Source organism: Chelon labrosus (genome assembly GCF_963514085.1).
Source record: "Chelon labrosus genome assembly, chromosome: 1".
Classification (NCBI taxonomy): Eukaryota; Metazoa; Chordata; class Actinopteri; order Mugiliformes; family Mugilidae; genus Chelon; species Chelon labrosus.
In genome coordinates this window covers 32,192,609-32,217,323 of record NC_140337.1, presented here as the reverse complement: position 1 = coordinate 32,217,323, position 24,715 = coordinate 32,192,609, and the positions used below count along the sequence as shown (strand labels likewise).

General features: G+C 45.6%; 2 protein-coding genes across 4 annotated transcripts in view; both read left to right on the top strand.

The window, feature by feature from the left end:
- The first annotated feature begins 398 nt into the window (after nucleotides 1-398).
- cnga1b (cyclic nucleotide gated channel subunit alpha 1b) lies at nucleotides 399-6,021 on the top strand. Its single transcript, XM_084546683.1, has 10 exons — nucleotides 399-811; nucleotides 897-1,001; nucleotides 1,243-1,614; nucleotides 2,674-2,810; nucleotides 2,896-3,068; nucleotides 4,249-4,374; nucleotides 4,592-4,744; nucleotides 4,842-5,073; nucleotides 5,232-5,407; nucleotides 5,495-6,021. Exons 2-10 carry the CDS (start codon nucleotides 973-975, stop codon nucleotides 5,699-5,701), a joined length of 1,605 nt encoding a protein of 534 aa, XP_084402809.1. The 5' UTR covers nucleotides 399-811; nucleotides 897-972; the 3' UTR covers nucleotides 5,702-6,021.
- A 1,285-nt stretch (nucleotides 6,022-7,306) lies between these two features.
- The window catches only part of nfxl1 (nuclear transcription factor, X-box binding-like 1), a 30,595-nt gene continuing 13,186 nt past the window's right edge, over nucleotides 7,307-24,715 (top strand). Inside the window, exons 1-14 of one of the 3 annotated variants that reach the window (XM_084546657.1) lie at nucleotides 7,307-7,388; nucleotides 14,358-14,549; nucleotides 14,642-14,845; nucleotides 14,935-15,044; nucleotides 16,912-17,042; nucleotides 17,556-17,600; nucleotides 17,824-17,957; nucleotides 19,775-19,860; nucleotides 19,963-20,038; nucleotides 20,135-20,232; nucleotides 20,325-20,439; nucleotides 20,542-20,666; nucleotides 20,903-21,025; nucleotides 21,794-21,884. In XM_084546657.1, coding sequence (XP_084402783.1) covers nucleotides 14,381-14,549; nucleotides 14,642-14,845; nucleotides 14,935-15,044; nucleotides 16,912-17,042; nucleotides 17,556-17,600; nucleotides 17,824-17,957; nucleotides 19,775-19,860; nucleotides 19,963-20,038; nucleotides 20,135-20,232; nucleotides 20,325-20,439; nucleotides 20,542-20,666; nucleotides 20,903-21,025; nucleotides 21,794-21,884 — 1,507 coding nt within the window. In that variant the 5' untranslated portion in view covers nucleotides 7,307-7,388; nucleotides 14,358-14,380. Of the gene's footprint in view, nucleotides 7,389-11,632; nucleotides 13,231-14,357; nucleotides 14,550-14,641; nucleotides 14,846-14,934; nucleotides 15,045-16,911; nucleotides 17,043-17,555; nucleotides 17,601-17,823; nucleotides 17,958-19,774; nucleotides 19,861-19,962; nucleotides 20,039-20,131; nucleotides 20,233-20,324; nucleotides 20,440-20,541; nucleotides 20,667-20,902; nucleotides 21,026-21,793; nucleotides 21,885-24,715 lie in introns of those variants that run through there. The other 2 variants (XM_084546655.1, XM_084546656.1) reach the window with 2 other exon arrangements.

The following is a 24,715-nucleotide window of genomic DNA, read 5'->3' as shown; positions in this document are numbered from 1 at the left end:
ACTGGGTAACTTGCTTTATGGGACAATTAAAGGACATATCCTGGTCAAATATAACACCAAGGTTTCTCACAGTAGTACTGGAGGCCAAGGTGATGACATCCAGAGAAACTAAGTGATTGGATAATGAATATGCAGTCATGTCCGAGAAGGTGACGCATGGAAAACAATGATTCCAGTGACTTTTTTTCTTGCTATTATTTTACTCAAACCAAAACGTCTGCAGCCTCTCTGTATCTCTTCGCTGTTCACCACGTTGAAGAAATGTGACGTCTGACACCAGCATTGTCAGCTTCCTCCAACTTTAGTGCATAATGAGTGGATATTTACTCCCAGGGAGGAGTTCCCTCGTCCCCGCTGTCCCACAAACACAAATATGAATCATAGAAGCGACGGTAGTTATATACGAAAGCAGTTCAATGTCACAATGAGACTTGTGGCATCCCTAGTCGATGCAACGCCGGTGTGTGTGTCGCTCTTTGTGTGATTCCTGCATGTAGTTTGTGTGTTTACATGTCTAAGTGTGTCTTCCAGGGAGGAAAAGAAGGAAAAGAAGAAAAAGAAGAAAGAGAAGAAAGAGAAAAAAGAAAAGAAGGAGTAAGTTCGATCCCTCCTCTTTCACTTATCACTGACATGCAAGAGGTCTTCTCGTCATGACAAGAAACTAATTCTGTCATTTCAGAAAGGAGAAACAGGAGAAAAGGGAGAGGAAGGAGAAAAAACAAAAGGAGAAAGAGGAAAAGGAGAAAGAGAAGGAGAAAGAAAAAGAGAAGGAGAAGGAAAAAGAAAAGGAGAAGAAGGCCAAGGAGGAGGCGTACGTCTGATTTCTTCCGTCTGAATCAGTGAAGCTGGACTTTGCTTTGTTACTTGTATTCCAATTAATTATTGTGTGTTTTCAGTCCAAAGGAGATCTCAGTGGTTGATCCGGCCGGTAACACTTACTACCACTGGCTGGCTGTTATCACCGTCCCCGTCATGTACAACTGGACCTTGATCATAGCCAGGTAACAAACATCATCTGTCTATAGTCTATGTTGTCTCCAACGTTGCTGTCCACATGGATTCTGATTGAGGTGGTTACATCAGGTAGTTTACTCTGATGATTAGTGGATTGTTAGTGTTGGACCCCACACCACCACGTTTGGGTCCACACAGTGGACCGGTTCACAACGGTAGACTGTGACACTCTCATCTTAGCTTAGTTAACAGCTACAAGGACAAAGTTCGGACTCATTTGTGTTTCAGGGCGTGTTTTGAGGAGCTGCAGACTGACTACCTCATCTACTGGTTTCTCCTGGACCTGCTCGCCGACCTCGTCTACATCGCTGACATGGTCTTCAGAACCAGGACCGGTTCGGACACACACCTGCCTGTTAATATATGCCTCCGTGTGCATCCCCTGGTGACACAAGTACTAATCACGACTGTGTTTGTGTTTGAAGGATACCTGGAGCAGGGTTTGCTGGTGAAGGACGAGAAAAAGCTACGTGAGCGCTACATTAAAAGCTTCCAGTTCAAACTGGATCTGGTCTCCATGATCCCCACCGATCTTCTGTACTTCGTCTTCGGCGTTACCTTCCCCGAGATACGCCTCAACAAACTCTTCAGGTTCAACAGGTACAACTGTTATCTCTGTCAGAGACCATCAACACTTGATTATTGTAATATGTCCCAGGGTATTGGGCTGTCCTCACGGTCTCATCTGCAGCTTGTGAAGAACTCCTTAGTCTGCCTCAGTCTACTTCAGAACTTCTCTGAAATTCCTACTTCCTGCTTCATTCTCAACGATGGCCGAACATTCGTAGAAGTTTCGTTGACCACAAGTCGTTCAGATGTTTCTGAGAATCTCTGAACCTTCTCGGTTAACCTTTCCTCCATGTGTTCCATCGTTATTGAACCAAAACAATCAATTAGAAAATTGCGGAGATGGAGAAGCAGCTAATACTAAAGCAGAATTATGCTTCTACCAAGCGGACCAATCCCAGATGATGTGGTTGCTGTGACGCATAGCTACATCGTCGGTGCGTTGTCACGTCAGGCTATGGTGTTAGGGTCTGCGTAGAGTCAAATTGATGCAGAAGCATAAACCGCACATCAGTGGGAAGGAGATCAGTCCATTGATGAATGAGATGGAGATGGACGATGGAAGTCTGTGGTCATGTTTTCACTATATGTACCAGGAACTTTGGTCGTAGGTTTGTACGCTTTCAGTGCTTCCCATGTAAATGGGGAAGAGATGTGTTGCAGAAAGTCTTGCCAAGTGGGTGGAGTCACTGTTGAGCTTCGTTGTCGATCACCAAGGCGTTGACGGCGAGAGCTTCATGAGGCAGACCTTTCCCACAGCGTCAGTCGTAGATGCTTTCTGAAGTCAATCACCAGCTCCTTGGTTAACGTTAAGGGAGGGGTTGTTTGACCTATGCTACTTGGACAGTTGTCCCACCTCCATCTTGTAGTCCTACTCATCAGCAACCTTAACTGTATATGTTTACTCTTTGTTATTCTTGTGATAAGCCTTTTATAAAAGATGGCTGGATGTGCTCTACGATGTCTATCTATCTTTTCTTCCCCCTGGTTCATGCACTTAGAGGAAATGTAGGTTTTAGGTTGTTATGTTTGTACTGAAGCGTACGTTAAATATGTTAAATATTTCCATCAAGTGTTGGTTATTTGTCTCAGGATGCTGGAGTTCTTCCAGCGGACGGAGACCCGGACCAACTACCCCAACGTTCTCCGCATCTCCAACCTCGTCATGTACATCGTCATCATCATCCACTGGAACGCCTGCCTCTACTACTCCTTCTCCAAGGCCATTGGTGGGAGTCGCTGGGCTTGAACGATTTCTCTGGTTGTTCCGTGGTTAATCCGTAAAAATCCTGACGGGTTGTCGTGCTTCTCCAGGCTTTGGCTCCGACAGGTTCGTGTATCCCGACCCGTCCGATCCGGAGTTCGGCCGCCTGGTGAGGAAGTACGCCTACAGTATGTACTGGTCCACGCTGACCCTCACAACCATCGGAGAAACACCGCCCCCTGTGGAGAACTCGGAGTACTTCTTTGTCGTCACTGACTTTCTGGTGGGCGTGGCTTCGCTTTTGTTTTCCCGAGACATTTATGTATATGTACCCTTTGTCTTGGAGGTCTGCACTTAGTTTTAATGTGATACTAATCTAAGGGCTTTAAAATAGCAATAACATTTAGATTTATTAAAATATGCACATTTATGAGTGTCAGCTTTACAAACGTAGCTTTGTTTCGGAAAAAATTAGCCAAGTTATGGTTTGGATAAAGAAATATTAGATCATTAAGTCCGACCTACGTATCATATCTGACAGCTTTTGAAACTTGAGCCGACACATTTGTTCTGCAGTATGTTATTCTTGTTTGCACACTATATATTTAAATCCATATAAACTATAGGTGTCAAACTCAGGCCCAGGGGCCAAATTTGGCCTGCAGTGTAATTTTATTTGCCCTTATGAGACCAAATACCAAATGACTACCAGAGCTGGAGCGCTGGTATTATACGGCGCATGTATCGCTAATACTACAAATCCCAGAATGCTCTGCTTGTGTTTTGGTGCATCAATCAGAACAGGACCTGTAAGTACCCTCTCCTCTGTTGGCCGTAGTCACAGAGTCATGTCTGTGAAGGTTCTCAGTCATCCAGGTCATGGTATATCCAACAAAGGTTCAAAAAAGGAAACTGGACTTGTAGAGTTTTTGAGAAGATGTTTCACCACTCATCCGAGTAGCTTCTTCAGTTCTAAGGGACTGGTGGGAAGTCTGAGGTTTAAATAGGAACTCCTCCTGAAAAAAACTTGCTTGTTATGCTAATAGCCAGAAACCGGTGCAGCTAAATTTCCATTAGCGACTGGGTACTTACCTGTTCACAGCGTCCTCAAGCTACTACTGGCACCATGCTACCCCTCCCAAAAATGGTGAAAAGAAAGGTAGAAAACAGGAGCTTTCTGGACATGTGGGAGGCAGAATATCTGTTTATATAAAAGACAGACCTGTTTGTCTTGTATGCGGAGCCAGTGTGGATAGTATGAAGCTTTGCTTGTTCCATATTCAATGTTTAGGTCCATATGAAAAGGTTCATTGTTATATCTGGAGGAAGATTCTTTTCAATAAATATCAATGTTGGCCCCCTGATATAAACATACATGTGAATTCTAATAACCTTTCTCCGAAGTCAAGGCTAAAGACATTTGAGAATATTCAGGCTCTGCTCTGCTCTGTACTTTACTCCAGGTGGGTGTGTTGATTTTCGCCACCATCGTCGGTAATGTCGGCTCCATGATCACCAACATGAACGCCGCCAGGGCCGACTTCCAGGCTCGCATCGACGCCATCAAACAGTACATGAGCTTCAGAAAGGTCAGTCAGTCAAATCTGATCCTTCCGTCCATTAACACTTCTCCTGTAAGACAGGAAGTCTGTCCCAGCTGGAACTAGGCAGGAGGTGGGGTACAACCTGGACAGGTCACCAGTCCATCACTGAGATAACACAAACAACCATCCACACCTGTTTAGAAACACTAGTTAACTCAAACATGTTTTTTCTAACTGATATCTTAAATGTTGCTCCATCCAGGTAACGAAGGACCTGGAGAAGCGAGTGATCAAGTGGTTCGACTTCCTGTGGACCAATAAGAAAGCCGTGGACGAGAGGGAGGTGCTGAAGTACCTGCCTGACAAACTGAGAGCTGAGATCGCCATCAATGTCCACCTGGACACCCTGAAGAAGGTAAGCACACGCCTTCCAGACCTCCTCGTTCCATAACCGGTTCACGTGACTGAAGGTACACCGTCACCTCCTCCTCCTCCTCTTTGTGGCCCCGCAGGTTCGTATCTTTGCGGACTGCGAGGCCGGTCTGCTGGTGGAGCTGGTGCTGAAGCTGCAGCCTCAGGTCTACAGTCCGGGCGACTACATCTGCAAGAAGGGCGACATCGGCAGAGAGATGTACATCATCAAGGAGGGGAAGCTCGCCGTGGTGGCCGACGACGGCGTCACGCAGTTTGTCGTCCTCAGCGATGGAAGCTACTTCGGCGAGATCAGCATCCTGGCTATCAAAGGTAGAGCGACGCTAGCATGCCAAGATGTGAATGATGGGCTGGTCTGCTGTCTTTCTCTGCAGCTGACAGCGCTGGACCTCCAAGATTAGACGACATCGTCTGCATAAAGTTCATCAAAGTTTGGTCGCTCTCAAACGTTCTTGCTTCTTGTCCAACAGGCAGTAAGGCAGGAAACAGGAGGACGGCTAACATCAGGAGCATCGGTTACTCCGACCTCTTCTGTCTTTCCAAGGACGACCTGATGGAGGCGCTGACGGAGTATCCCGATGCTAAAGCTCTGCTGGAGGAGAAGGGACGGCAGATCCTGATGAAGGACGGCCTTCTGGACCTGGAGGTACAGTCACATGATCTAATTCAGAAGAGTTAAACAAACGGCTGATGTGCAGAAATAAAAGCCGTCTTGCCTCTCCTCGTCCTCCAGGTGGCAGCGCAGGGCCCGGACCCCAAGGAGATCGAGGAGAAGGTGGACCGGATGACGAGCATGCTGGACGTCCTGCAGACCCGCTACGCCCGGCTGCTGGCCGAGCACGAGGCCACTCACAGCAAAATCAAACACAGGGTGACCCGGCTGGAGAAGAAGCTGGCGCCGCCCGCACAAGCCGACCCGCCCCCTCCGACACCTCAGTAAGGGCCAACCGAAGAAGAAGAGAAGAAGAGGGGCGAGGACGGAAGCCGCTGGCCGTCTCCTTCGTGGTGGTAACGAACTGAAGAGAAGATGGAGGCCTGACTCTGGATCGCTGGAGCACGAGGGGACGACGAGCTTCAGGGAGAAGAGCGAGAGAAAAACCGTCCCCATGCATGTAGTGATTCTTCTCACGTCTGAGCTGGAGAACACTGTAATTATAACGTGTCACGCAAAGAAATAATGAGCAGCACGTCTCTTCTGTATGTTACTGTGTACAGTTGACCTCAACGTAGTTCTGTTTGACCACCAACTGTGTGATATGTTTGCGCTACGATGGCCTCCACCTTGTTAATACATGTGTATATAGTTCATATTATATAGATATATCATTTTTATGAGGCATCATCACCATTTTGAAAACAAATCTCTGAGACTTGACCAGTTTCTATTCAGACAGACTCTGCTGAGATCAATCGTAGAACGAGCGTTAATTCGTAGAGCTTGACAACGGGTAGAGGTGAAAGACCGACCGCATGTACGTCCATCGTCTGATTCGTCTGTGCTTTGACCGATGCTTTTAAAGATGCTGCACAGGGAGTGTGAATGTCCGTTCAGGAAGCGCCGCGCTAAAATAAAGATATTTTATAAGGAAAATTAGAAGTACGGCCTCTTCTTTTTTTAAAATTTCATTCATATCAGTAACAGTTGAAAATAGTCTCAAGATGCTTTAACAGCACATACATGATATATCTGCTTTTATTATCAGTTACCTTAGCTTTTATTTTAGGTATTTTTAATTTGACATGACTATTTTTTTCATTCAACCATGTATTAATTAAATAAGTAATTAATTAATTCATTCATATTAATAATCACAATATTATAGAAGAAACTGGAAACACCACATTATTATTATTATTATTATTATTATTATTATGATTATTATTGTTATTATTGTTATTATTATTATTATTGAAATTATTATTATTATTGTCAAAATTATAATTATTATTTTAAGTATTATTATTGAAAACATTATTATTATTATTATTAGTCAAATTATGACTGTTGTTATTATTATTATCAAAATTATTATTATTATTATGATTATTATTATTATTATTATTAAAATAATTGTTAGAATTATTATTACTAATATTATTATTATTGTCAAAATGAAAATTATAATTATTATTAAAAGTATTATTATTAAAAAATATTATCAAAATTAGTATTATTACAATAATTATTATTATTATTATTATTATTATTATTGTCAAAATTATAATTATTATTTTAAGTATTATTATTAAAAACATTATTATTATTATTATTAGTCAAATTATGACTGTTGTTATTATTATTATCAAAATTCTTATTCTTATTCTTATTCTTATTCTTATTATTATTATTATTATTATTATTATTATTATTATTATTATTATTATTATTTTAAATCTGTTGGATGAATAAAACGTCTTACGGTTTGTTGACACGTCGCACTTCCTCTCTGAGCGCGCGTTTCAGCGGGCGATTGGGACTTGTAGTTTTAACCGACCACCATCTCCAAGTCTTAACGGGGCTCGACTCTCAGAACTACACGTACCAGCACGCACCGCGAGGCGCCGCGCATGTCAAGTCGAGGCCAACTGAACTCCACTCACCGCTGACTGACTGACAGACTGCTGAGGTGTGTTCCTCTTAAATCTCTTTTTATAACTTATGGTTTAATGTGAATGTTAAAGTCTGAGCACAGAGAACATGTATACTCTGAAAACGGTTTGTTTTAACCGGATGTGACGTCTGTTTCCGGACGTTTTCACTCAGGAGTGTAGTGACAGTTAGCATACCGCAGCTAGCCGGCTAACGTGGACTCAGTTTGACCGTTAGCGTTCGTCAGCTCGGTGCGTGACGGCGTCTCGTGGACGGCGTCTGTGTCTTCCAAAAGTCTGTCCTTGTCTTCTCCTAGAGTTGGTCTCCTGTAGCGTCCTAAAGTCTGTCCTTGTCTTCCTTGTCTTCTCCTAGAGTTGGTCTCCTGTAGCGTCCTAAAGTCTGTCCTTGTCTTCCTTGTCTTCTCCTAGAGTTGGTCTCCTGTAGCCTCCTAAAGTCTGTCCTTGTCTTCCTTGTCTTCTCCTAGAGTTGGTCTCCTGTAGCGTCCTAAAGTCTGTCCTTGTCTTCCTTGTCTTCTCCTAGAGTTGGTCTCCTGTAGCGTCCTAAAGTCTGTCCTTGTCTTCCTTGTCTTCTCCTAGAGTTGGTCTCCTGTAGCCTCCTAAAGTCTGTCCTTGTCTTCCTTGTCTTCTCCTAGAGTTGGTCTCCTGTAGCGTCCTAAAGTCTGTCCTTGTCTTCCTTGTCTTCTCCTAGAGTTGGTCTCCTGTAGCCTCCTAAAGTCTGTCCTTGTCCTCCTTGTCTTCTCCTAGAGTTGGTCTCCTGTAGCCTCCTAAAGTCTGTCCTCGTCCTCCTTGTCTTCTCCTAGAGTTGGTCTCCTGTAGCCTCCTAAAGTCTGTCCTTGTCCTCCTTGTCTTCTCCTAGAGTTGGTCTCCTGTAGCTTCCTAAAGTCTGTCCATGTCTTCCTTGTCTTCTCCTAGAGTTGGTCTCCTGTAGCTTCCTAAAGTCTGTCCTTGTCTTCCTTGTCTTCTCCTAGAGTTGGTCTCCTGTAGCTTCTTAAAGTCTGTCCTTGTCTTCCTTGTCTTCTCCTAGAGTTGGTCTCCTGTGTCTTCCTAAAGTCTGTCCTTGTCTTCCTTGTCTTCTCCTAGAGTTGGTCTCCTGTAGCGTCCTAAAGTCTGTCCTTGTCTTCCTTGTCTTCTCTAGAGTTGGTCTCCTGTAGCTTCTTAAAGTCTGTCCTTGTCTTCCTTGTCTTCTCCTAGAGTTGGTCTCCTGTAGCTTCTTAAAGTCTGTCCTTGTCTTCCTTGTCTTCTCCTAGAGTTGGTCTCCTGTAGCTTCCTAAAGTCTGTCCTTGTCTTCCTTGTCTTCTCTAGAGTTGGTCTCCTGTAGCTTCTTAAAGTCTGTCCTTGTCTTCCTTGTCTTCTCCTAGAGTTGGTCTCCTGTGTCTTCCTAAAGTCTGTCCTTGTCTTCCTTGTCTTCTCCTAGAGTTGGTCTCCTGTAGCTTCTTAAAGTCTGTCCTTGTCTTCCTTGTCTTCTCCTAGAGTTGGTCTCCTGTAGCTTCTTAAAGTCTGTCCTTGTCCTCCTTGTCTTCTCCTAGAGTTGGTCTCCTGTAGCTTCTTAAAGTCTGTCCTTGTCTTCCTTGTCTTCTCCTAGAGTTGGTCTCCTGTAGCGTCCTAAAGTCTGTCCTTGTCTTCCTTGTCTTCTCTAGAGTTGGTCTCCTGTAGCTTCTTAAAGTCTGTCCTTGTCCTCCTTGTCTTCTCCTAGAGTTGGTCTCCTGTAGCGTCCTAAAGTCTGTCCTTGTCTTCCTTGTCTTCTCCTAGAGTTGGTCTCCTGTAGCGTCCTAAAGTCTGTCCTTGTCTTCCTTGTCTTCTCTAGAGTTGGTCTCCTGTAGCTTCTTAAAGTCTGTCCTTGTCTTCCTTGTCTTCTCTAGAGTTGGTCTCCTGTAGCTTCTTAAAGTCTGTCCTTGTCTTCCTTGTCTTCTCCTAGAGTTGGTCTCCTGTAGCGTCCTAAAGTCTGTCCTTGTCTTCCTTGTCTTCTCTAGAGTTGGTCTCCTGTAGCGTCCTAAAGTCTGTCCTTGTCTTCCTTGTCTTCTCCTAGAGTTGGTCTCTTGTAGCGTCCTAAAGTCTGTCCTTGTCTTCCTTGTCTTCTCTAGAGTTGGTCTCCTGTAGCTTCTTAAAGTCTGTCCTTGTCCTCCTTGTCTTCTCCTAGAGTTGGTCTCCTGTAGCGTCCTAAAGTCTGTCCTTGTCTTCCTTGTCTTCTCCTAGAGTTGGTCTCCTGTAGCTTCTTAAAGTCTGTCCTTGTCCTCCTTGTCTTCTCCTAGAGTTGGTCTCCTGTAGCTTCCTAAAGTCTGTCCTTGTCTTCCTTGTCTTCTCCTAGAGTTGGTCTCCTGTAGCCTCCTAAAGTCTGTCCTTGTCCTCCTTGTCTTCTCCTAGAGTTGGTCTCCTGTAGCTTCCTAAAGTCTGTCCTCGTCCTCCTTGTCTTCTCCTAGAGTTGGTCTCCTGTAGCTTCCTAAAGTCTGTCCTTGTCTTCCTTGTCTTCTCCTAGAGTTGGTCTCCTGTAGCCTCCTAAAGTCTGTCCTTGTCCTCCTTGTCTTCTCCTAGAGTTGGTCTCCTGTAGCGTCCTAAAGTCTGTCCTTGTCTTCCTTGTCTTCTCCTAGAGTTGGTCTCCTGTAGCTTCTTAAAGTCTGTCCTTGTCCTCCTTGTCTTCTCCTAGAGTTGGTCTCCTGTGTCTTCCTAAAGTCTGTCCTTGTCTTCCTTGTCTTCTCCTAGAGTTGGTCTCCTGTAGCGTCCTAAAGTCTGTCCTTGTCTTCCTTGTCTTCTCCTAGAGTTGGTCTCCTGCAGCGTCCTAAAGTCTGTCCTTGTCTTCCTTGTCTTCTCCTAGAGTTGGTCTCCTGTAGCGTCCTAAAGTCTGTCCTTGTCTTCCTTGTCTTCTCCTAGAGTTGGTCTCCTGTAGCTTCTTAAAGTCTGTCCTTGTCCTCCTTGTCTTCTCCTAGAGTTGGTCTCCTGTAGCTTCCTAAAGTCTGTCCTTGTCTTCCTTGTCTTCTCCTAGAGTTGGTCTCCTGTAGCTTCCTAAAGTCTGTCCTTGTCTTCCTTGTCTTCTCCTAGAGTTGGTCTCCTGTAGCTTCCTAAAGTCTGTCCTTGTCTTCCTTGTCTTCTCCTAGAGTTGGTCTCCTGTAGCTTCTTAAAGTCTGTCCTTGTCCTCCTTGTCTTCTCCTAGAGTTGGTCTCCTGTAGCCTCCTAAAGTCTGTCCTTGTCCTCCTTGTCTTCTCCTAGAGTTGGTCTCCTGTAGCTTCCTAAAGTCTGTCCTTGTCTTCCTTGTCTTCTCCTAGAGTTGGTCTCCTGTAGCTTCCTAAAGTCTGTCCTTGTCTTCCTTGTCTTCTCCTAGAGTTGGTCTCCTGTAGCTTCTTAAAGTCTGTCCTTGTCTTCCTTGTCTTCTCCTAGAGTTGGTCTCCTGTAGCTTCCTAAAGTCTGTCCTTGTCTTCCTTGTCTTCTCCTAGAGTTGGTCTCCTGTAGCTTCTTAAAGTCTGTCCTTGTCTTCCTTGTCTTCTCCTAGAGTTGGTCTCCTGTAGCCTCCTAAAGTCTGTCCTTGTCTTCCTTGTCTTCTCCTAGAGTTGGTCTCCTGTAGCGTCCTAAAGTCTGTCCTTGTCTTCCTTGTCTTCTCCTAGAGTTGGTCTCCTGCAGCGTCCTAAAGTCTGTCCTTGTCTTCCTTGTCTTCTCCTAGAGTTGGTCTCCTGTAGCGTCCTAAAGTCTGTCCTTGTCTTCCTTGTCTTCTCCTAGAGTTGGTCTCCTGTAGCTTCTTAAAGTCTGTCCTTGTCCTCCTTGTCTTCTCCTAGAGTTGGTCTCCTGTAGCTTCCTAAAGTCTGTCCTTGTCTTCCTTGTCTTCTCCTAGAGTTGGTCTCCTGTAGCTTCCTAAAGTCTGTCCTTGTCTTCCTTGTCTTCTCCTAGAGTTGGTCTCCTGTAGCTTCTTAAAGTCTGTCCTTGTCCTCCTTGTCTTCTCCTAGAGTTGGTCTCCTGTAGCCTCCTAAAGTCTGTCCTTGTCCTCCTTGTCTTCTCCTAGAGTTGGTCTCCTGTAGCTTCCTAAAGTCTGTCCTTGTCTTCCTTGTCTTCTCCTAGAGTTGGTCTCCTGTAGCTTCTTAAAGTCTGTCCTTGTCTTCCTTGTCTTCTCCTAGAGTTGGTCTCCTGTAGCGTCCTAAAGTCTGTCCTTGTCTTCCTTGTCTTCTCCTAGAGTTGGTCTCCTGTAGCGTCCTAAAGTCTGTCCTTGTCTTCTCCTAGAGTTGGTCTCCTGTAGCGTCCTAAAGTCTGTCCTTGTCTTCCTTGTCTTCTCCTAGAGTTGGTCTCCTGTAGCGTCCTAAAGTCTGTCCTTGTCCTCCTTGTCTTCTCCTAGAGTTGGTCTCCTGTAGCTTCCTAAAGTCTGTCCTTGTCCTCCTTGTCTTCTCCTAGAGTTGGTCTCCTGTAGCGTCCTAAAGTCTGTCCTTGTCCTCCTTGTCTTCTCCTAGAGTTGGTCTCCTGTAGCGTCCTAAAGTCTGTCCTTGTCTTCCTTGTCTACTCCTAGAGTTGGTCTCCTGTAGCTTCCTAAAGTCTGTCCTTGTCTTCCTTGTCTACTCCTAGAGTTGGTCTCCTGTAGCTTCCTAAAGTCTGTCCTTGTCCTCCTTGTCTTCTCCACTCCGTCCCGTGGCCCAGATTAGACCCTCTGACGGCCCAGTTTTGTCCCCCGGGCCTCATGTTTGACACGTGTGATCTAGGTGGTAGTACGTAGCGATGATGTCCTACCACCACACGTCCAAATGTCCAAACGTCCAAACCTACTGTAGACACTAACGTCGTAGCCTGGCGTCCACCTCCTCAGGAAGACCACTAGAGCTGTGATTGGTCCTCTCAGTGGTAGCGTGTTGTCTCTGTCCAGCTGTTTGTCCGTCTCCGTCGTCATGGAGTCAATAGTTAGTGGATGAATAAAGATGGAACACGTGGAGGAAAGAGGTTTGGACAGACAGACGTCTCTACGACCTGTGGTCAGCGAAATGTCGGCTAAAGCTTCAGTCGCCGTTGAAAGTGAAACAGGAAGTAGTTTCTCTGTCTCTGTCCATCGTCTCACTGAGCTTCATGACGTCGTCTCCTCAGATGGTTTTGTCTTGAAGGACTTCACAGAGAGGCTGAGCTCTTCTTGGTCCTTTTATGTCTTCATTCTGACGTCCATCTCGTCTCTGAACCATCTGGACTTGGGTTTAGGTCATGTGACCGTGGAGGCCAGGTCACGTGCTGCAGGTCAGATAGTCCTCACACAGCCTGGACGTGTGTTTGGAGACATTGTCCTGTTGGGAGACAAATGATGGTCCAACTAAAGACCATCATGCAGCAGAGGTCCTCCAGCCCGTAAGAGACACGGTGGTTAGAACTAGAGCTGAAGGATACGTCGTTATCGTGTCTATATCTAGATGTGGACATTCTAGATATTAATATATAATAACATATGAGGGCGGGAGTGAGACGGAGACGGAGACGGAGACGGAGACACACCGCGGGGAAATTAAAAAGAAAGAAAGTAAAGTGACTGTGGAAGATACTGCAGCCGGTGGCGGTGCAGAACAGAGGGGGACAACTTTTCTGGAGTCCCACGGGTCACGGTAGTCCCGCGGTACGGGAGTCAGTTTCACTGTTGGTGACGGGACAGGGACGGGACAGAGCAGATAATCAACGGGAGCGGGACGTAGTTTGTCCTCAGTGGTGGTTTCAGCTGTTTGACCATAAAGACCTGAACAGCTGATGTAGAGACGTGTCTGCTACTAGAACTCTGTGTCCCACTGATCTGAGGACATGTTAGACTAGAGACTCTGATGAACTGATCCTCAGCAGCAGAGGGGACTCTTGGTCTTCCTGTCCTGGGACAGTCCTCATGTGAGACAGTTTCGTCGTAAGAAGGCGTTTCCATTCCAGGTGACTCCATAACTCCATGTGTTCTGACGCCTCCAGTGAGAATCTACAACATAATAATCATGAAAATAAAGAAGAACCATTAAATAAGAGGGTGTGTCCAAACTATTGACTGGCAGCGTGGCCTAGAGAGGCAGATAATCTGAGAGGAGGTCAGGTAATCTGAGAGGAGGTCAGGTAATCTGAGAGGAGGTCAGATAATCTGAGAGGAGGTCGGATAATCTGAGAGGAGGAGGTCAGATAATCTGAGAGGAGGAGGAGGTCTGAGAGGAGGTCGGATAATCTGAGAGGAGGAGGTCAGATAATCTGAGAGGAGGTCAGATAATCTGAGAGGAGGTCAGGTAATCTGAGAGGAGGTCAGATAATCTGAGAGGAGGTCAGATAATCTGAGAGGAGGAGGTCAGATAATCTGAGAGGAGGAGGTCAGATAATCTGAGAGGAGGTCGGATAATCTGAGAGGAGGAGGTCAGATAATCTGAGAGGAGGAGGAGGTCTGAGAGGAGGTCGGATAATCTGAGAGGAGGAGGTCAGATAATCTGAGAGGAGGTCAGGTAATCTGAGAGGAGGTCAGGTAATCTGAGAGGAGGTCAGGTAATCTGAGAGGAGGTCAGATAATCTGAGAGGAGGAGGTCAGATAATCTGAGAGGAGGAGGTCAGATAATCTGAGAGGAGGTCGGATAATCTGAGAGGAGGAGGTCAGATAATCTGAGAGGAGGAGGTCAGATAATCTGAGAGGAGGTCAGATAATCTGAGAGGAGGTCAGATAATCTGAGAGGAGGAGGTCAGATAATCTGAGAGGAGGTCAGATAATCTGAGAGGAGGTCGCATAATCTGAGAGGAGGTCAGATAATCTGAGAGGAGGTCGCATAATCTGAGAGGAGGTCAGATAATATGAGAGGAGGAGGTCAGATAATCTGAGAGGAGGTCAGATAATCTGAGAGGAGGTCAGATAATCTGAGAGGAGGTCAGATAATATGAGAGGAGGAGGTCAGATAATCTGAGAGGAGGTCAGATAATCTGAGAGGAGGTCAGATAATCTGAGAGGAGGAGGTCAGATAATCTGAGAGGAGGTCAGATTGACACTTAATCTGAGCGTTTTTCATCACAGCTGTTTGCTTCCTGTCCAGCAGTGAGTCCTGGGGAGGCTGTTGCCATGGAGCCGGCCTGGCGACAGCAGGGCAGGGGGCGGGGCCGGAGTCAGGAGGCTCAGGGCGAGAGGCCGCGGCCCGCCCCGAAGGAGAGGGAGAGGGAGAGGCCGGCGGCCGCCACCGCGGGACGAGGAGGAAGGACGAAGAACGACACGGCGCCCGAACGTCCACGCGGTGAGAGTCGACAGTGAAGGCGTCACGCCGCTCCGTCACCGCCGTCACGCCCGTCTAATCAATGAAATGATTTCTCCCGCTCTGACCGACAGACGCGGCGCTCCAGTCCAAGTTCGAGGAGATCAGGAAGTCCAACCAGGCCGCCGCTCAGCGATTGGTGGAGAGCCACCTTAGCTCCTCCTCCTCCTCTGACGACGAAGACGACGATAATGATGATGATGATGATGGAAACCAGAAGGATGGGAAGAGAGGGAAGATCCTGGCGTCCACCTTCACCACCTACACCGACCAGACAGGTGGGTTACCATAGCAACAGAGGATGACGTGTCCGCTGTGAGCCTGCTCAGGTAACCAGGTGTGTGTGTGTGTGTGTGTGTGTCTCCAGGTGGGGACGCCTCAGGTCTCCAGAGGACGGGTCAGTACGTCAGCGACCTGTTCCAGTCCCGAGCTCTGACGTGTCTCATCTGCATCGCCTCGGTCAAGAGGACGCAGGCGGTGAGAGACACACGGCGTCTTCTTCTTCTTCTTCTCTTGTTTTATAAACCGTAGATTCACTGATTCGTCTCCAGAACAAATCCTCAGGTTCTTAACGGACGTTTCTCAGGTTCTCTTTCTCAGGTTCTCTTTCTCAGGTTCTCTTTATCAGGTTCTCTTTATCAGGTTCTCTTTATCAGGTTCTGTCACCAGAACATTAGGAGAGTTCATATTTAGTTCTTTCTCTAATATATTTATATATTTAATAATTCATGACGTCTGTTTTATTGTTTACGTGAACAAATATATAATATTAAAAGTGAATGTCTGTCAGGAGCTTAATCTCATACACTACACTACCCATGAGTCTCAGCGGCTGTTGCCATGGAGACCAAACTCAGTGTTCTCAGCTGTGTGGAGACGGTCACTGACGTCAGGTTTATTTCACCTGATTATAAATACGTCTCATTAAAACTAGAGCTGAACGAGTTGGAAAATAATCTAATATGTGATTTAATATTTATTTTTTATTTCATCCTCTTTTTTTCTCAACAAAACACAATGAATGATTTAAATATGAACAACACAACATCAGATACGTTCAGTGTAAATGTTCCTTCTCATAGTCTGGACCTGTTTGTTAGAATTAAATTAAAAGACTTGAAATAAATGACGTTTTTATTTAACGGCTCGTTACAGAAACATCTGTGTTTTACAACCTGGACCTTGTTTCTATCATGAAACATCATCGTTTACTCACCACTATCACTTTAGTTTCATTTGCACTTGTTCAGGAGATAATTAGATCAGAGTATATCCACAGAGAGGGATCGACACACAGCCTCTAAATAACATCATCTGCAGCCAAACTCCTTCATTCCTCCAATACTTTGTTATGATGCTCTAGTGATATAACACGTTGAGTCTGGAGTTACGTGTTAACATCATCCAGGGTCTGTAGATTGACCTACGCGCCGCTCAGAGACGTCGTCCAGGTCAGAAGATCATCGTCGCTCGCGTCACGTGACCTTGTAATCGTGCAAGTTGCGGTTATAAAATCACGTTTTATCATATCATGATATTATCACAAATGCGATTAATCGTTCAGCCCTAATCTGAATATATTAAAGTACAACAGTACATAGTGAATTTAAATACTTTTATTTTCAACTATAAAACGTCTCATAAAACAAATAAAGGCTCTAAAACCAGTGAAAATCTTTAAGGAATATCTCCTTAAATAAATAAATAACCACTGGAGCTATTATCTTTAACTTGAGTCCCCCTGTCCCTGGGACATGTGAGACGTGTCCCTGGTCTTGTTCCTGCATCACTGAGAACTAGAGCTGAACGATTAAATGCGTTTGCGGTAATACTTGCGCGATTGCGAGGTGGTCACGTGACGCGAGCGAAAGCGCGGAGAACTCGGCTGCATCAACGTTCATGTTGACCTTTAACCTGTTGCGTAATGTCCTCTGGCTGGACGGGACAGTCAGACACTGAGACAGCTGAGACTTTAGTCTCTGAGAGGAACAGAACGTTGGTGGTGAGAAAAAAGAAGATGCTGCTCAGCGTCAGGTGTCAGAGTCGTGATCCTGTTGCTGCTTCACAGGGTGACGTCATTTATTGTGTTTTGTTGGAAAATAAAAGAGGATAAAATAAACAATGAATAAAAAATCACATATTAAATCACAATTGCAATATTGGGGGGAAAAAATCGCAGTTAGATTATTTTCCCAAATCGTTCAGCTCTACTGACAAAATGATGAGATGATTATAAAAATGTTTTTGTTTCTGTCTCTCTGTGTCTCTGTCTCTCTGTCTCTCTGTCCCGCTGTCCCTCTGTCTCTCTGTCTCTGTCTCTCTGTCCCTCTGTCCCTCCGTCCAGGTGTGGAGCTGTTCCAGCTGTTTCTCCCTCTTCCACCTCCCCTGTATTCAGAAGTGGGCCAGAGACTCCGTCTTCCTCGTCTCCTCTGTCACTGATGAAGACTTTGGTCAGAAGCAGCATCCCTGGCCCTGGTGAGGAGGAGACGCTTCTTCTTCTTCTCTGTTGTTCTGTGTACTCTGCAGGAAGCGATGGAGTCGTTCTCTGTCCTAGCGCTGAGAGGACAGGTCCAGTCCTCAGGGTCCTCATAGGCTCCTCCCACTGCAGCATACATCACTTACACTGACCCAGGGGGCGTCTCACTCGTTATGATCTCAAGGAGCAGAAACAGAAAAACAGAATAAGATAGAAAATTAACAACAACTACACATTATGACAACTTTCATATGATGCACTTCTTCTTCATCCTCCTCCTCTCCCTCCCTTCTCCTACTCTTCCTTCTTCTTCTTCCTTCTTTATCATTTTTATCTTCCTCCTTCTCCTCATCCCCCACTAACACCAGGACACCCTCAGAAGGCCCATGTCCATCCTCTGATGAGTCACCTACACTATATTAGGAAGGTGGTCATAATGTTATGTCTGATCAGTGTAGAACCTGTTTTAAAGCTGATTACTTACAAATGAATCTCTATTTTTCTCTCTTTAGTCCAAAGTGTCGTGCAGAGTATCCTCCCAGCTCCACGCCCAACAGGTCAGTTTCATTCTGTTCTTATAAATCCTGCTCCAGCTGTTTTCTCTCTGTGAGAACGTCCTGCTCTGTATCTGCAGAGGAACCCTCAACAGATCAGTGTTATTTAATTCTGTATCATACAGACAGTAGTTAGATGTTGTCCTGACAGCAGGGGGCGCCACAGGATTCAGAGAAAGAAGAACCAACCAACCAGCTGCTCTCTCTCTCTCTGTGTTGTGTTCAGGTACATGTGTTACTGTGGGAAGCTGCAGGACCCTCCGGCTGACCCCTGGCTGGTTCCTCACTCCTGCGGCTCGGTCTGCCAGAGGGAGCTCAAGCCCACCTGTGGACACACCTGTCTGCTGCTCTGTCACCCCGGTAACGGCCCTGCTTCATCTCGCACCACGTTGTTCCCCTTTAAACGGAACCGCAGCTAAACTCCGTGTTCTGCAGCGTTGGAAAGCTAAATGTCTGGAGGTTAAACTGATATGAACTAAACACTTAACGTCAGACTGATCTGCTGAGCCTCACAGTGTATGTCCTCCAGTAAAGTAGTTCACATATAGCTTCAGTTAGCTAACATGTGTTAGCTTCACCGTCACACCAGGACAGCTCTGACCTCCTGACTGACGCCTCCTTTAAAACAATAGACGACTGTTAACTAGGGATGCACCGATCCGACTTTTTCAGTCCCAATACCGATACCGATGCCTGGGCTTTGTATATCTGTCGATACCCGATACCGATCCGATACCGTTGTTGAATCAATAATAAACTGCATACCTTCCACCTTATACCTTCCTTCCATCATGTAGGAGAAACTAAAGGCACCAGACTTTCCCAACTAAGACAAAATAACATTGATGTAATGTATTGAATACTTATTTATTTGTTATTTAAAGAACAATTGTGCATCCAAATCGAAAATAGAATGTAATCAAACTTCTTAAAATAAATTTAAATAAATAAACATTTACTTTGCAGACATTGCAAACAGCCGTCGAACTAGTTGGCGTGGCAAGCGTGAAATATCTCCACACAGCCGACTCTTTGGCTCGCTCCATGTTGCTTAAATGCTCCAACTCCTTCTTCTTCTTCTTCTTCTGTTTAATGGCGGATCATATCTTCACGACATATACCGCCACCTACTGGACTACACCACACAGGATCTCCAACTCGTTCCAGCATGCGACACACGTGCTGCTAACGAATGACGTAGGATCTGCTGCGACGGAGGGAAAAAAATAAAAAATAACTGGATCGGCCCGTGGATCTGTTAATTTTTCCGATCCAGCTATTTTGTCAATATCGGGGCCGATATCCGATCCCAATATCGGATCGGTGCACCCCTACTGTTAACAGTGTCTACAGTCACACAATAAGCCACCACCTGTGGAGCTCTATGCTACATCTGTTGTCTCATCAGTCTGTCCAGTCTTCATGTCCTCCTGCAGTTGTCCACTCCAACCTGAATGAACCGTTCTCCAACCTGCCTGTGATTCCTCTTACATTATCAAACTGTCATGTAACAAGTAATATATAAAATATATAAAATAAAATAAAGTAAGATGCGTTTAAAGTAAGAGAAACAGTATTGGACAAGTGTTCACAATATACAGGTAAAGAGGTTGTGAATAAATTAACGGCGTCTGAAGTGTTGAAGGTGTTAAAGAGCGACCATCACTCAGTGGGAGGAGTTATAAAGTTTGGGACGACCTCCTGTGGCGTTCTGTGGTGCATTGTGGGTAGAATGAGTCTGTGTATGTTGTGGAGTGGGTGGGATGAGTTGTCCCAGGACGGTCTCCATGGTCTCCACTCTTACCAGCGTCCTCCTCTCCCAGCATGCAACGGCGTACAGGAGCTCACCGTCCACCACAGACTCAGAGAACGTCCTCAACATTGTCCAGCAGATGTTGAAGGACGTCAGTCTCTCCCAGACAGTAGAGTCGTCTCTGTCCCTTCTTGTAGAGGAGCCTCGGTGTCCTTTGACCGGTCCAGTTTATTGTTGATGTCCACTCCCAGATACTTGTAGTCCTCCCACAATGTCCACCTGGGCCCCTCCTCATGTCCACAACCAGCTCCTTTGTCTTGGTCACATTCAGCTGAAGGACGTTGTCCTCGCACCGTGTGACAAAGTTGGCCTCGGGCAGACGTTAAATCAGTGTATTCACAGTGTGTTAACTGTCTCTTTCCAGGTCCCTGTCCTCCGTGTCCAAAGATGGTGTCCGTGTCTTGCATGTGTGGCAAAGCTAAGCCCCTCCCCCGTCGCTGTAGCAACAAGGTACAAGTGAAATGTCTTTATTAATAATAATAATAATAATAAATAATAATGAGTGTCCAGGACTGAAGCTGATGTCCTACCGTCTCTTTGTTGTCTGTCCAGTCCTGGTCCTGTCAGCAGCAGTGTGGGAAGCTGTTACCCTGCAGACAGCACACCTGTACTCAGCCCTGTCACTCAGGTACGCGCACCTAACGACGCTGCAGCCGTCAACGGTTAACGAGTGAGTCAAGGTGTGATAATGTCCAACATATGTCCGTCCCTGTGTGTCCAGCAGAGTGTTCTCCGTGTCCCAGAGTCAGTGTCCAGAGCTGTGTCTGTGGTCGAGAGACGGCAGAGAGACCCTGCGCCAGCCCCCGCTGGACCTGTCAACAGGTAGGTACACTCTGTCGCCATGGTGACCAGGTGGTTTGTTCCAGACTAGATTAAAGTCTCTCTGTCTCTCTGTCTCTCTGTCTCTGTCTCAGGTGTGCGGCTTGCCCCTCTCCTGTGGGAATCACACCTGTGAGGTGGAGTGTCATGACGGCGTCTGTCCTCCATGTCCTCGGTCCGTCAGCAGATCCTGTCCCTGTGGAAAGACCAGTGAGTGAGGACGCAACACACATCTGTCCTTCTGTCTCTGTGAGGACCCTCAGTCCACTCTGTCCTGTCTGGTGTTAATTAAATGTCCTCTCGTCTGTGTAGAGTCGTCTCTGCCGTGTACAGAGGAGGTGCTGCCGTGTGGAGACACCTGTGACCGTCCTCTGTCCTGTTTAAAACACACCTGTTCAATGAGGTGTCACCGAGGGAGCTGTGAGACCTGCAGACAGGTACACACTCTATGAGACACACTGAGACACACACTATGAGACACACACTATGAGACACACACTATGAGACACACACTATGAGACAAACACTACGATTCACACACACTACGATACACACACTGAGACACACACACTGAGGCACTCACCCTTAAACACACACTCTTAAACACACACACTTTGAGACACACACTTTTAAACACACACACACAGTCTGACGGTGTTGTCTCTCGTCCCAGGAGGTGGACAAGGAGTGCAGGTGCGGTAAATACAGGAAGTTGATGCCGTGTCACAGAGAATACCTGTGTGACTCCAAATGTCCAAAGACCAGGAGCTGCCAGAGACACCAGTGCAGGAGGAAGGTCAGTGGACGCTGGTGTGTCCTCACACAGATACAGCTTCATCTCGTCCTCCAGAATTAATAACAAGAGTTTGTCCTCATGTCCGTCCTGAGAAGTGGTTTAGGGACGCTAGTCGTCCTCTGAGACGGGTTGAGTCTGCTGCTCGATGCATTGATGTTAGAACCGTTCAGTAGAAACCGTCTGACCTGTGTCTCTGATGTTCTACAGCTGATCAATGATCTGATCTGATCGTCTTCAGACGACGTGAAGAAACATGAACTTTTAAACTAAAGAGTTAATCTGATCAGTTTGATTCGTGACTTTGTGCAGAATAAATAAAAACTTCATGAAACCATTTGAGAGCGGTTCCAGGTGACTGGCGCCTCCTCAGCGTGATGAATGGACGAGTCAGTCTGTGAACCAGCGGTGTGGTTTCTCTCCCGTTTACCTGCCGTGACCTTGACTCCAGCCTTTGATGTGACGGTTTGATGTCGCGTTCGTGTGAAGCAGCTCGCTGGTCGTGGCTGTAAATGTCACAGCGATGCTATCCGGCCCGTGTTTAATCCGATAAGTAAAGGTTGACCGCCGCTTTGTCGCTGACGTGACGGGACGACAGGCTCCGTTATCGCGCTCTCTGAGCCCGCGGGAACGTTTCCAGCTGTTTGCATCAAAAGGATCGTTTTTTATTTTAATGTCACTTCTCTGTGGAGACGGTGTGACGTCTGTGGACGACCTGAAACCGGCAGAACGGATAACTAACTCTGGTTCCCATGATGCCTTGTGTTGCAGTGTTGTCCCGGCAACTGCCCCCCCTGTGACCAGAGCTGTGGTCGCACTCTGGGATGCCGGAACCACAAGTGTCCCTCCGTCTGTCACCAAGGTAACGCACGAACACAACAGCCGTGAAATCTCATTCAGAAGTTTCTTTTTTTGTTTTTTCTTCTCATTCCATTTAGTGACGTCCCAAACAAAACATTAAAACGGTCGTTAAACAGTCGTTAAATAGAGCGGAAATATGATATTAATCAGTGCATTGATTAGTAATGATCACACTGGGATTCAGCCAAGACCAGTGTTTGTTTTAGGTCTGACTTAAACCAAAACCACGTCCCTGTAGCGCCAAAACCACTTCTCCTTCTGTTTTAATGGCGACTGGCTGGCGTCAGAGCTGCTGAAATTAATAGAAGAAGAAGAAGAAGAATCACAAGAAGAATCACAAGAAGAAGAAGTAGAAGAATCACAAGAAGAGAAGAGAAAGAAGAAGAAGAATCACAAGAAGAAGAGAAAGAAGTAGAAGAATCACAAGAAGAGAAAGAAGTAGAAGAACCACAAGAAGAGAAAGAAGTAGAAGAATCACAAGAAGAAGAGAAAGAAGTAGAAGAACCACAAGAAGAAGAATCACAAGAAGAGAAAGAAGTAGAAGAACCACAAGAAGAATCACAAGAAGAGAAGAGAAAGAAGTAGAAGAACCACAAGAAGAATCACAAGAAGAGAAGAGAAAGAAGAAGAAGAACCACAAGAAGAAGAGAAAGAAGTAGAAGAACCACAAGAAGAAGAAGAATCACAAGAAGAGAAGAGAAAGAAGTAGAAGAACCACAAGAAGAATCACAAGAAGAGAAAGAAGAAGAAGAATCACAAGAAGAAGAGAAAGAAGTAGAAGAACCACAAGAAGAAGAGAAAGAAGTAGAAGAACCACAAGAAGAAGAAGAATCACAAGAAGTAGAAGAATCACAAGAAGTAGAAGAACCACAAGAAGAAGAAGAATCACAAGAAGTAGAAGAATCACAAGAAGAAGAGAAAGAAGAAGAAGAATCAGAAGAAGAAGACGTCTCTTTGGACCGTTCAACCTTCCTCCAATCGACTGATACCTGTAGTTTTCCTTCTGGACTCTCTGAAGCTGCTGTTTATTCCAAGTGAGACCAGATGTCTGTTATAAAACAGACACCGTGGGAAACCTGAACACACACACACCTACACACACACACACACACACACACACACACCCACACCCACACACACACACACAGACTCAGGACGTCACATCACATTCACGTCTGTCCAATAGGTTGTGATCTGTTGATGAAGTCACAGCTGGATGAAGGTGAAAGGTCAAACTCTGAAAAATCACAACACCTTCTCAAGTGTGTGTGTGTCGGTGTGTGTGTGTGTGTGTGTGTGTGTGTGTGTGTGTGTGTGTGTGTGTGTGTGTGTGTGTGTGTGCGCTGACATTTCTTCCAGTTGAGCTGAACAACACACACACACACACACACACACACCCATGTGAGAGTGTGTGTTTGGGAAAACGTTGACCTCTGCTTCCTGCTGAACGTCGTTAATCCTCTTCAACAAAAACGTGTGCGCGCCGTTTGCAGAGTGACAGATAGCTTCCTGCGTCCATTGTCCCCTGATTGGACGATAAAGGATAATTTATGCGTCCGCCTGCCTCGTGATTGGCTGAATAGATTACAGTTAATTTATTTGTTCTTCTGCGTGCTGATTGGCTGCTCTGACCTTTCAGGGGAAGCGGGAGAGAAGGTCACTGTGCTGCCGGCGCAGATAACACTGAGAGGCGCTGGGTGGGCGTGGACTTTAGATTGGACTGGGGACATGTCTCACTTTGTCCCCTCAGCTCTTCTGTGGTTCTGACAGGTTGAGGTGAAGCTTGGTGTCTCTGAATGGGTTATGGAAATGAGGGTCCTCACAAGTATAGGAAGTGTTTGAACTTTGACCAACTTCCCAGGGGTCATCAGAACGAGTCAGAGAGATCGCTGTGATTGGCTGGTCAGCTCAGCAAACCAGGAAGTGATGAACTAAACAACAACATGATGATTTAGAATGAATACAATGGAAGCTCCTCATAGCCTCCCAGCAAATGGTAGCTCATCCTAGTATGTTTGCCTCGAAGCTAACAGTAGCTCCTCCTAGCTTCCTAGCCTCACAGTTAACAGTAGCTCCTCCTGTTTTCCATTTTGAATAGAGCCCGACCGATAAAGGATTTTGAAGGCCGATACCGATACAAATATTTGTTGGTTTTAAAAACCGATATTCCGATATATCGGCCGATATTTTTTTTTTCAGAAACGCGCAACAAAACATTAACTGATTTCCCTAACATTAGTTATTTGTAGTTATTTATGAGTTTTAACTAAAATAATATGATAATGCATCCCTTTACCTGCACTTTTTTAAATTGTTTCCATCAAGCTACATCAAACCATTTTCAATCATCAGTTGCTGCCTGCCTTCTAAAACCTACTATTTAGCGATCTAAATCCATTATGTGACTCGTTAATGCTGCGGCTGAACGACAGTCTGCAACGCACACTTGGCATCATTGGATTTCACACACGTGTAAAAGAAAAGCTAACTTTTATGCACAAGCTACGTTTGATACTTTTTCTCTATGTCTAAATGTTCACTCCTCGCAAGTCTAACTTACATTTTACACTGTAACTAGAGATATGCTAGTTATAAATACAGTAATCATTACAGTACTTTATTTAGGCAGAATAAGTTCGTTGTGGTTTCCAAGCTCATTAACGTTAACGTTAGCGGTCTTCCACTGATAGTGGCATTAGCTAGCTTTGTGGTTAGCTAGTCTATGATGAGCCATAATTTAGCAATAACGTCATACTGCAAATTGTAAAACATACATTTTCAATATAACAGGCCAAGGAGAGATGATACGTCTCATTGCTATAACTGTCACGC